The sequence below is a fragment of the Sorex fumeus genome, unplaced genomic scaffold (assembly GCF_029834395.1).
Source record: "Sorex fumeus unplaced genomic scaffold, SorFum_2.1 ptg000009l, whole genome shotgun sequence".
NCBI classification, from domain to species: domain Eukaryota; kingdom Metazoa; phylum Chordata; class Mammalia; order Eulipotyphla; family Soricidae; genus Sorex; species Sorex fumeus.
Window position 1 is genome coordinate 31,146,641 of NW_026606066.1, and position 12,492 is coordinate 31,159,132.

At 42.8% G+C, this 12,492-nt stretch overlaps 1 protein-coding gene across 1 annotated transcript; it reads right to left on the reverse strand.

Annotated features, from left to right (window-relative positions):
* Nucleotides 1-2,896: 2,896 nt before the first annotated feature.
* On the reverse strand, nucleotides 2,897-4,434 carry LOC130019663 (cytochrome c 2). Its single transcript, XM_056110238.1, has 2 exons — nucleotides 4,266-4,434; nucleotides 2,897-3,042 (listed from the first exon to the last, which is right to left on the reverse strand). The coding sequence occupies exons 1-2, from the start codon at nucleotides 4,432-4,434 to the stop codon at nucleotides 2,897-2,899; spliced, it is 315 nt and encodes a 104-aa protein (XP_055966213.1).
* Between the last annotated feature and the right edge of the window lie 8,058 nt (nucleotides 4,435-12,492).

The window sequence follows — 12,492 nt, forward strand, 5'->3', positions numbered from 1 at the left end:
GTTTCTCGGGAGTTCAAGATGCCACTCTGTCTAACGTTCATTGATTTAAAGAAGGCCTTTGATTCTGTTGAGACGGAAGCGGTCATCGAAGCCCTAGCCAATCAGGGCATTCAAGCCCAATACATCAGGATCCTCCGTGAGCTGTATTGCGGATTCACTACCAGGATCCCACCATTCTACAAAGAAGTGATCGTTGATGTCAAGAGAGGGGTGCGGCAGGGTGATACCATTTCACCGAAACTCTTCAGTGCTACCCTCGAGAACATCATGCGACGACTGGAATGGGAAGGAATGGGAGTGAAGATAGATGGTCGGCAACTACACCACCTCCGCTTTGCTGATGACATTGTTTTAATAACACCAAACATCAGCCAAGCGGCACAAATGCTGGCCGACTTTGACCATGAGTGTGGAAAGGTAGGACTACAGCTGAATCTTATGAAGACAATGTTTATGAGAAACAGCCTTGTTCCTGACGCCCCATTTGCTCTCAATGGAACGACCATCTCCGAATGCAACAGCTATGTGTACCTAGGTTGAGAGGTCAACATGACAAATGACCTGGCACCCGAGCTGCGCAGGAGGAAAAGAGCGGCTTGGAACGCCTTCAAGAACGTCAAAGAAATAGCTAAGAGGACGAAGAACCTCCGGCTCCGGGCACATCTCTTTGATTCCACTGTTCTTCCTGCATTAACATATGCCTCAGAGACCTGGGCCCTACGCAAACAAGATGAGAACGCTATTCAGGTCTCCCAAAGAAGAATAGAAAGAGCTATGCTTGGAATATCACGTTTCACTCAAATGAGAGAACGAATCCGGAGTTCTGACATCCGTCGACGATCAAGGATCAGGGACGCTGTCTCATTTGCCAAGGTGTCGAAAATCAGATGGGCTGGTCACGTAATGAGATTTAAAGACGACCGTTGGACTAGAGCTGTTACTGACTGGATTCCACGGGATGTCAAAAGACCGCGTGGCCGCCCACCTACCAGATGGTCAGACTTCTTCGTCAAGATCATGAACGATCAGTTTGAGGCTCTTCACGTTCCCGGAGCGAACAGATGCCATTGGGCTACACTAGCACGCGACAGGGACAAATGGAGACGTTACTGGCGCCCGCTCGAGCAAATCAACGACTAACGGGAAGTTAAGTGAAGTGATTAATGTGAACAACCTAGAAAAGCTAGATCCTTCCCCCTCAAAGTTGCACAAATCAATGGTCCAGGACTCAGAAAAACTGAAAGAATTCTGATGTGAGTTGGAGGAGACATGAGAAAAATCCACCAGGCAAAGGCTACTTGCTAACAGATTGTGAACAGTTCTAAGTATGAACACCGATGGTCCCACACTGACCTTGCAAAAGCAAAAGCTTCTGCCTAACTCAACAATTTCTCAAATCGCAGGCACTTTCTTCACATGACAGGTTCTGGCCTAAAACCATGCATTCTGGGAAAACAGTGAAAAATTACCACCATGACCAGAAATTCCTTCATGCAAATTGATTCTTAAGCTACACCTCTGAAAAACAACTACTTACCCATTAGTTAAACCTATCATGACAAAGAATCCTAATTTCTATATTTCTTCACAAACTGTCCTTACTGAATGACAAGTAACATACAGACATGAACTCACACACCACAGCATCACAGCACCACTGTTCTCTTCCACCCGGGCTTGGTTGTGGACATGTCTCACATCCAGTTACAGTGAAGAGGGACATCTTCTCATCTATGCGATAACTTCCTTTTTCACCCTTTTTTCTCAGGGTCATTGCATTCCTTGCCTACAGTCCAGCTTGACATTACACAGGATTAGAAGGACAAGAGGTCAATGATAGAAATTCTATGCTGTGAGATACAAATGCACACTGATAGGGAACATGCTTTTTCTCCTCTCTAGGTTTTATTTCTATCACCCAACATCAACAAATTTTTCTTTTTTCAAGTGAATATTCCTAAGATTCAAATATTGGACTTATTTTTCTCTGATTTTTTAAGTTTAAATGCTGTTTATATTAAAAGACAAAGGTTAATCAAACTTGAAAAAAAATCCAGCGTCTACCCACAAAATAGTGTACTGTTCCTTCGAGTTTGACTGAGAGTTTAGCCGGATAGTTGAGATAAGTACCAGGGGGTCTGCTCCACGGCTTGGAAGCCGGCAGTACATGCTGGGGGAAAAGACAGGTCAGATAGAGAAGGGAACACCAAGTAAAGGATGTTTGGAGGATTCGCTCGGGATGCAAGCTGCATGCTGAAAGTAGACTATAGACTGAACACAGTGGCCATTCAATACCTTTATTGAAAACCACAACACCTTAAAGGAAAGAGAGCAAAAGGGAATGCCCTGCCACAAAGGTGGGCGGGGTGGGGAGGATGGGGCTGGGGGGGTGGGCTACTGTGATCATTGGTGGTGGAGAATGAGCACTGGTGCAGGGATGGGTACTCAATCATTGTATAACTGAAACTCAAGCACAAAAGTTTGTAAGTCTACAACTGTACCTCATGGTGTTTCACTAATGAAAAAAAAATCCAATGTCTTTTATGTATACATTTAAAGCATAGAGAGGTAAGTCTGCGGACACTACCTCCATCATCAATAGCAATTGCTTTGATTATCAAGTGTTTTGTTCATACAGAGACTATTAAAACTCAACAGATCTATTTCCTTCCTATTCCTCCTCCATCAGACCTCTCTACATCCTAAGTGAATATAAAGCATAGAAGATCATATGGTCAGCAAATTATACACAGTTAAAAACATAAACTTTCATTTAAAAATGTTTAATGTACTACAACTGATCATGAAAGATCAAATATGGCTTCTCTAAATATGAATATTTGACACGGCTAACTCTGGTTCAGAACTATTTTTTTGAAGTTGCAAGATGATTTCATTAAGACGTTGCCTGTCTCAAATATTCAATAACATCTTGTCTATCACTCTTCTTTTTAAGACCAGCAAATATCATCTTAGTTCCAGGGATATATTTCTTTGGGTTCTCCAAATATTCCATCAAAGTATTCTCTCCCCAGATAATACCTATGAAAATGAAAATAAGTTTTAAATGTTTGCTGTTACATTTGTGATATTTACTTACTGATGTGATCCACATATGTGAACAAAAGAGTACTTTAGGACTTAATAGGAAGAGAATCTTATAATCAAAAATAATGAGTTTCTAAACCACGAGAAATTCTAGAATGATATGGACAAGGCCACGGGCTTCTCCCTGTACTGGGCTCGAACCTGGCTGCCATGGCTTCTGTGCGGATTCGGGCGGTGGAGAGAGGGTGACTGTGGGTGCTCCCCTCCCGGCCGGGCTCCAGGGGTGAGAGGGAGGGTGTAAGACAGACCGGAGTGGACATAGCACCCAGCTGAGGGTCCAGCTGTGGTCATGGGGGTGTGTGGGCAGATGTGGGCAGACTCAGTGAGCAAGGCCAGAACTGTAGGACGGTGGGGTCTTTGGTGCTGTACAAAAACAGCTTCAATTTCTCTGTATAAATCTAATATCCCTGTGCTGTTTAGATTATCCAAGGTATACAGAAGAACTATGAGTCCATTGGTGGTTTGCCTAGAGAGTACCCTAACCTCCAAGAATCAGACAACTCCTTCCAATAAGATCTTATCAGTCACTTAATACAATTCCTCAGCTTACAAATGAGAGAATGGTCCAAAGAGAAGGGAATAAGGACAGTTACTTTAAAGTTAAGAATCTGATGAAGGGCTTGGGAGATAACTCAAAGAGCAATAATGGCTTTCAAGTTCGTAACCTTGAGTCTGACTGCCAGTACCACATCACCCCTTGAACACTCCCACAGTGGTCCAAGAGGCCCCCAGCACCACTGTGCCCAGGCAAAACTGTATCACCAAGACTGAGCACTGAACCTGCTGGCCTGTACCACTGACTAGAGGTCTAAGTTCTATCACTAACACTACATATAGTCCCCTGGGTATTTCTGAGAGGGTTCCCGTTGCCAAAAAAAAAAAAGGGGGGGCAGAAAACTGACCCTATAAAAAATCATGATAAATGGAGGTTTAAAGTGAAAGGCTGTAAACTGATCTCATAGGCAAACAATTGTCAAAAGAAGGTCAGGACAGCCAAACTGAGATCAAACAACATAGACTTCAAATTAAAGAAGGTTATAAAGGATAGGAATAATCATTATTGAACTATCAAGGGATCAATACACCAATAAAACTTCATGCTCATAATCATATGTGCACTTCATATGTTTCTTCTTTGCTACAACTGCTATTTTTACCTTTGTTTTTGTTTGCATCAGTATAAGAAAATCCTGGTGCTTGTCCTGTTTGTCGGCCAAAAAGACCCCAAAGATTTGGACCAGTCTTGTGCTTTCCACCTTTTTCCACTGTGTGGCACTGGGCACATTTTTGAATAAAGATCTTCCTGCCTGCTTCATAATCTCCCATCTTGTTCTGCAATGAAACATTAAATCACAGACCAAAAGAGAATGTCGGATTTCCAAAACCGTTAAAAAAAGAAATTTTACCATTTATAGTGTGATTAAAAGTGGTATTTTAAAAAAGCATAACTTAGAGCATGTATGACTTAACATGAAAGTGATCAAAAACACACATATTGTAGCATAAAATTTTATGATATTTTTATTTACCAGATTTATTTTGAATTACTAACATTAGTAACTTCAGAAACTGCCACTGGAATAGTACATGTAATTGTACCTTAGTCTTCAAACAATTATGATAAGCTATCTAGATAAGTCATTACATTTTTATATTTGCAGAAAAAATATGAAATATATAGGTAATTTAATATTCCCTTACAAATACAAATATATCATACTGGATAGTAGAACATTTATTGTTAACACTTACGCCTACAATAACAAAACTGGGAACAAATCAAACAGAAAGAGAGCAGTGGCTCAGCAAAAGGAAACATGACACATATGTTTGAGACCCTGGATTTGATCCCCAGCACTACCACCCCCAAGAGGGAAAACACCTACAACTATGGCCTGGAAGACTAGCACAGTAGTTTAGAGCCCCTACCGAGCATGCATAGCATCATGAGTTCAAATACCTGGTGCCCCACATGCAGTGAGCACAAGCCAGACCGCTCTGTTGTTTAAACCTGACAACACTGCTGTCTAAGATCCCAAATTGTAAGCACAAACCAGGTGTGAAATCACTGCAAAAAAGAGGTCCTCTGGTGAGCACCACAGCTACAAAAAAAAAAAAAAAAAGGTAGTTAAGAAGTGCAAGTGTGGCCGAGCAAGTGAAAACAGAGACAGATAAATGGGACTATCTTAAACTAAGAAGCTTCTGCACCTCAAAAGAAAAGGTAAAGGTAAAGGTAAAGGCCCTCCCGTTGATCGTCGATTTGCTCGAGCGGGCCCAGTAACGTCTCCATTGGAGACTTTGTTGTTACTGTGTCTGGCATATCCAGCCCTATAGCACAGCGGGTAGGGCGTTCGCCTTACAAGCGGCCAACATGGCCGACCCGAGTTCGATTCCTCCGCCCCTCTCGGAGAGCCCGGCAAGCTACCGAGAGTATTCGATATGCCAGACCTCAAAAGAAACAATGACCAAAATACAAAGACAGTCTACAGAATGGGAAAGGATATTTGCCCAATACACATCCAACAAGGGGTTGATATCAAGGATATACAAAGTACTGGTTGAACTCCACAAGAAGAAAACATCCAACCCCATCAAAAAATGGGGCAACGATATGAACAGAAACTTTCACAAAGAAGAAATCCAAATGGCAAAAAGGCACATGAGAAAATGCTCTACATCATTAATCATCAGAGAGATGCAGATCAAAACCACAATGATGCTGGGACCCGTGGTGATGGATGACAGGCACTGGTGGAGGGATGGGCACTTGATCATTGTATAACTGAAACCCAAGCACAAAATTTGTAAGCCTATAACTGTACCTCATGGTGTTTCACTAATAAAAAAAAGAAAAAAACCACAATGAGATACCATCTCACACCTCAGAGACTGGCCCACATTCAAAAGAACAAAAGCAACCAGTGCTGGCACGGATGTGGCGAGAAAGGGACACTCCTTCAATGCTGGTGGGAATGCCGACTGGTTCAGCCCTTTTGGAAAACCGTACGGATGATTCTCAAAAAATTAGAAATTGAGCTCCCATTTGACCCAGCAATACCACTCCTGGGAATATATCCCAGAGAGGCAAAAAAGTATAGTCAAAGTGACATCTGCACTTGTTTGTTCATTGCAGCACTCTTTACAATAGCCAGAATCTGGAAAAAAACTGAGTGCCCAAGAACAGATGACTGGTTAAAGAAACTTTGGTACATCTACACAATGGAGTACTATGTAGCTGTTAGAAAAGATGAAGTCATGAAATTTACATACAAGTGGTACAACATGGAAAGTATCATGCTAAGTGAAATGAGTCAGAAAGAGAGGGATAGACATAGAAAGATTGCATTTATCTGGGGAACATAAAGTAACAAAATAAGAGACTAACACCCAAGAATAGCTGAGATTAGTACCAGAAGGCTTACTCCATAACTTGGAGGCCAGCCACACATGCCAGGGGAAAGACAGCTCAGATAGAGAAGGGAGCACCAAATAAAGGGTGTTAGGAGAATCCTCCCAGGATGGGAGAAGCATGCTGAAAGTAGACTCTAGACCGAACATGATTGCCACTCAATGCCTCTTTTGCAAACCACAACACCCAAAAGGAGAGAGAACAAAAGGGAATGCTCTGCCACAAAGGCAGGGTGGGGTGGGGGAGATGGGGGGGTGGGAGGGATATTGGGATCCATGCTGGTAGAAAATGGGCAGTGGTGGAGGGATGGGTATTTGATCATTGTATAATTGAAACCCAAGCACAAAAATTTGTAAGCCTACAAATGTTCCTAAAAAAAAGAAAAAAGAAAAAAGAAGTGCAAGTGTGTGTATGAGTACAGCAGCGACCCCCGACAAGCACCACACCTAGAACTAGCAGGTCTCAACTAAGAGTGAAGGCCCTGACAAGCACAAGTAAATTAGTTCACCTCTCCATGAGCACTGCTGTCAAGTAGGGGAGGACCACAGCCCGATGTGCAAGCCCCCACCATTCTGGCAAGCACCACAGATAACAATGTGCCCACACCGGAGCCAGGCAGATATGCAGCCCTTCCCCATCTCTTAACAAGATCAACAACAGTGAAGGGAAGGGGTGAATTTTTTTTAAGAAGTAGAAGCCACAGCAAGCTTTATGCAAAACATAATTTCTCAGTTATTTTACACTTTTAGTCGTAAACAAGTCTACCAGATTAGATCAACCATTATCTGAAAATAATCCAAAATAACACTGAGTTCAGTTGGCATAAGGATGTATTTTATACTAATGTAATGAAAATGAAAGGATTCGAAGTAGAAAAGATTTTCTTTCATGATTATGGTCACGATTAATTTTGTACAAAAATATTTTGGTTAGCACAACAAAATGTTATTTTTGCATAGCTTAATAAAGGCCTTTTTCAGCTAAAACATAATCATTAAAATAATTTCAGCTTATTGAAAACATAAATCTTAAAAGCTAATGATGCATTACCTGATGCATTTTGTTTTTATGTTCTTTCTGTTCTTTGAAGAATGGGTACTAGGAATATTAAGGTGGATGTCAACCACAGTGAAGTAGGCTGTCACTCCTATGACAATGGCCCTTAGCAAAAAGACTGGAAATGCACTGGCAAACCCACAGAGAAAAGAGGATGCTTGTGCCTTGTTAGTGAAAATACAAACTGGTATAGCGTCTACAGAAAATGGCATGAGGCACTCTAGCATTGTCCTTCTGTTGTTCATCGATTTGCTTGAGCAGGCACCAGTAACATCTCCATTTTGAGACTTGTTGTTACGTGTTTGGCATATTGAATATGCCACGGGGAGTTTGCCACGCTCTGCCATGCGCGTGGGATACTCTCAGTAGCTTGCTGGGCTCTCCCAGAGGGACAGAGGAATCGAACCCAGGTCAGCCGCATGCAAGGCAAATGCCCTACCTGTCAAAAAGTAGTGAGTGGCTGCAAGGTCAACCTAAAGTCAGGATATGAGGATTCCCTAAAATATCTAAAAATATAAGTATCGTTTAGCCCATCAATACCAGTGTTAAGTATGTATCCTAAGTATGAAAACATTCATTCAAAAATATGTATCTACCATATGTCCATAGCAGTATTACAATAAGACACGGAAATACCTAAGTTTCTGTTCACGGATGACTGGATAAAGAAGTTGTAGTGAGTATTTACTACTCAGGCTGAAAAAATGATGAAACCTTGCCCTCTGCAACAACATGAATGATGCTGGTTACACTAAATCAGAATTAGACTGAAAACTGAAAAGCAATTACAAATTGACTCTGGCATATAAAACTATAAGTAACAAAATCAATGTGGAAAAAAAATCGCAACAAAAATATTAAATTTTGCCTTCCCCTCCAAAAAAGTGTTTCAGGGACATGAGAATAAGAGAGGAATGGGAATGGTACTAGACCTTCAGTGGTAGGTTCAATTTGACTCATACAAACACAGACATATGAAGCTGTACTCCCAAAACTTATAGAGCATTGTAAACAAATGGGTAGCACTGTAGCACTGTAGCACTGCCCTCCTGTTGTTCATCTATTTGCTTGAGTGGGCACCAGTAACGTCTCCACTGTGAGACTGTTTTTGGCATATTGAACACGCCACAGGGAGTTTTCCAGGATCTGTCGTGTGGGCGGGATACTCTTGGTAGCTTGCCGGGCTCTCCCAGAGGGAGGGAGGAATTGAACCCGGGTCGGCCGCGTGCAAGGCAAATGCCCTACCCACTGTGCTATGCTAAATAATAAAATTTCAATTTTAAAAAAGCCCTTCTGGGACCCAGGGATGCTAATTGGTGGAGCACTGCCATGAAGACATGAGGCCCCTGAATCCCAGCACTACTCCACATGCCAAGTGTAACCCCAATGGCTCTGTTGTCTAGACTCCCTGGCAATCAAGGGTGTGTGGCCCTCTGTCATCACAACAGCCACAGCAGCAGCAGCAGCAGCAGCAGCAGCAGCAGCAGCAGCAGCAGCGGCAGCAGCAGCAAAGAAAACATGGAAAAGGGGCAGAGGAAAGTTGTTCATTTCTTTAATCACTGCTGTGCAGATACTCAGGACCCTCCTCCAAGCAAGAAAACTGATTCCAAGCAAATGAAGGAGGGTGGAGAGGGGATGGGAAGGGAATTCATTTTGTCCTATAATCATTTGGAGTTCTGTTAGTATTTAGAAACTAAAAAGAAATATCTCACTGAAATAAGCAAAGATGTGACATCTGGTATGAGAATAGTCATCCAAAAATGAAGTAACTCCAAGTATAAGCAAGTACTTATACATTCACGTACTCTGTACTAAGCATAGCGTAAGAACCTTATATATTATAAACTCATTTAATACTCATACCAGCCCTACGAGATCGGCACTACAAATATATGTCTACATATGAGGAAAATGAAGCACAGAGGAGTTAAATAGCTTCCTTAAAGTCACAAGGCAATGAGAAGCAGTGCTGACAGGAAAAGGAAGAGAAACTTTAAGAATACACTTCAGGGACTAAGACTGGGACTTCAGGCCCAGAAACACATTACCCTGATTCTCTGCTTATTTCCCCACCCTTCCAGGTGGGATAAATCTCCTGACTGATATCTCTGGGTCCTTTTTGGAACCAAAGGCAGATCCCCCTCACTACCAGTGAGATCCTCGCATCCTTGACGCTTGATTTGCACCATATTAACGGGCCCAGTGCCACATCTCTTGAAGATGCCAGGAAAGAGCTCTATTCAGCAAATTTCACGCTGCTCATGGTTATACACCCTGTCCCTGAGTGAAGATGGACAGGGAAAGAAAAGATCAACTCCCATCCTAATCCCTCAGAGTGCCCAAGAGAGACTACCCACAAATATCCACCCTCAGCACAGCAAGAACACTGCAAAGGGAAATGTATGTAGAAACCCACCAAGTTCAGTGAGTGAAAACAGTAACACAGAAGGCTCAACCAATACCAAGCATCTCCGTGGATTCTCAGAAAATGACACCAGTGACATCATGGTGAGGGTGTTTAATGAGATCCAAGAAATGCTGGCACAGGTAGTTAGCAAAGCACAAGAAAGTATGAGAGCCAAAAGAAGAAAACTACACACGGCCCCAGAAGCACAAGGACTTAACTCAGAAAACCAGCAGCTTGGAGCAGAAAAGCGAACGGACTATGCGTTAAACCGCGCCATCACGCCTGCCCGGAGGGGAAAGGGTGTTGCCCCATTCGCCCTCTCCTCTCTGGAAAGAAAGATGGCGGCTGCATGGGAGCCTTGTGAACAGCAGGTTTGAGCTGGGGGTCGGGGGCGACAAAAACCTCATGGGAAGGGGGGCGTTCTGGCCCGTCCTTCACGCCCTACAGAGGTCACCAGTTGCCCCCACGAGCGGCTCTCCAGCACGGCCACGGCCCCAGAAGCACAAGGACTTAATGCAGAACCCAGCAGCTTGGAGCAGAAAAGTGAACAGACTATGCGTTAAACCACGCCATCTTGCCTGCCTGGAGGGGAAAGGGTGTTGCTCCCTTCCGCCCTCCTCCCTCTGGAAAGAAAGATGGCGGCCGCACAGGAGCCTTGTGGACAGCAGGTATGAGCTGGGGGTGTGGGGGCGACTAAAACCTCATGGGAAGGGGGGCATTCTGGCCCGTCCTTCACGCCCTACAGAGGTCACCAGTTACCCCCCACGAGCGGCTCTCCGGCATGGCCACGACTCCAGAGCACAGAAACCAATCTCTTAATTATCTAAGTTTTAGTAGAAATACTTCCAGGGTTAATAAGTAAAATAGCAGAAATTCAAAATCACGTGGCTGCTATCGCGGCCGTGCGACAACATTTAATTCCTGAACCCGGCTGTAGAAAGCAAATCATTTCACAACGCTTTTTCAGCATGTCTGATTTGGGCGGGGTCGTAAACTCCAAATAATAATGGTGTATCTTTTATCGAAACAATGAATCTAGTCAAAGTAGATAGAGTGTTAACTAGAACTCATCTGCCTCACAGGAAATTGGGAGGGGTGGGAGGTGGGGTTCTATTGGGGTTCGCGGTAAAAAATAAGTATTGGTAAAGGGAAATGTGTTTGATATTTACATGACTGAGACCTAAACCTGAAAGCTCTGTAACTTTTCCCACAGTGATTCAATAAATAAATAAATTATAAAAAAAAAATTTAAAAAAAAGAAGAAAACTACAACCTGATGTGACAGAAATGAAGTTCATGGTAGATAATATACAAAACTCAATAGAAGGCTTGAGCAGCAGAATCATGGCAGCTGAGCAAAGGATTAATGAGTTTCAAGATGAAACAGAGGAAACCTCTAGAAAACAACTGAAGATGGGTGCTGTAGGAAGATGAAGATGAGGTGGAGTCTAAAAACAAATGAATAGCACACAGGATCAGAGTAATAGTAGAGTGGGTAGGGTACTTGCCCACACGTGGCTGACCTGGGTTCAATCCCCATCTTCCCCTATGGTCCACCAAGCACTACCAGAAATAATTCCTGAGTGCAAATGCAGGACTAACCCCTGTGCATCATCACCAGGTATGGCTCCCACATAAAGAAAAAAAAGGAAGGGAGGAAAAGTAGGCAAGAGGGAGGGAGGCAGAAAGAAAAGGGCAGAGGGAGGGAGGGACCACCATAGTGTGTGGAATGAGTTCAAATGAAACAATATAAGAATAATCGGAGTCCCTGAAGAACAGAAAGGCAAATTTGATTATGAATCAATAGTTAAAAAACCTCCAGAACTCAATCACCACCAAGCTTCACAACCAATATCCACAGCCGATCTCCACAGGTTTGGAAGAGCCTTGTGAATCTGTTGAAAAACTCAGGTTTGCATAATTTATGACTGAACTCTCCAGGCTCTCACAGAACTAGGAACAGGTAACCTACCTCCATCTCCCTGTGCTTCTGGTAGCCTGGCAGTCATACCCACAAACTACCTCTGGTGCCATATAAGCTCATTAACAACCATGATCCAGCAACTCACAAATAAATCTCTCAGAATAGAGAAACACAAGAGCAACACGCTCCAGAGATGTCTCCGGAGCCCACACCAGGCTGTCTTATCAGGGGCAACCCCAAAGTCATCATCCAGTTTTTTAAAAATTAAATTAACCTCAGCTGTATCACTGTATTTAAAATTTTAGAATCCCTGGAGCACTGGGCCACACTCGCTACTGCATGACATCTCATACTCTACACAACAGATGTACCAAGACACACTACATTTGATGGGGTATAAAGTAGAAAGCAACCAGTATTGGCAAAAAAAAATTTTATATATATACATATATAATATATATGTGCTAATATATATTTATATATATTATCACACAAAGCTTAGCCTTTAACAACATGGTAGGAATCTCTTATACAAAGGCTTAATGGATTCAGGGTGAAATACAACTATCTTCACACGCTTTCTCAAAG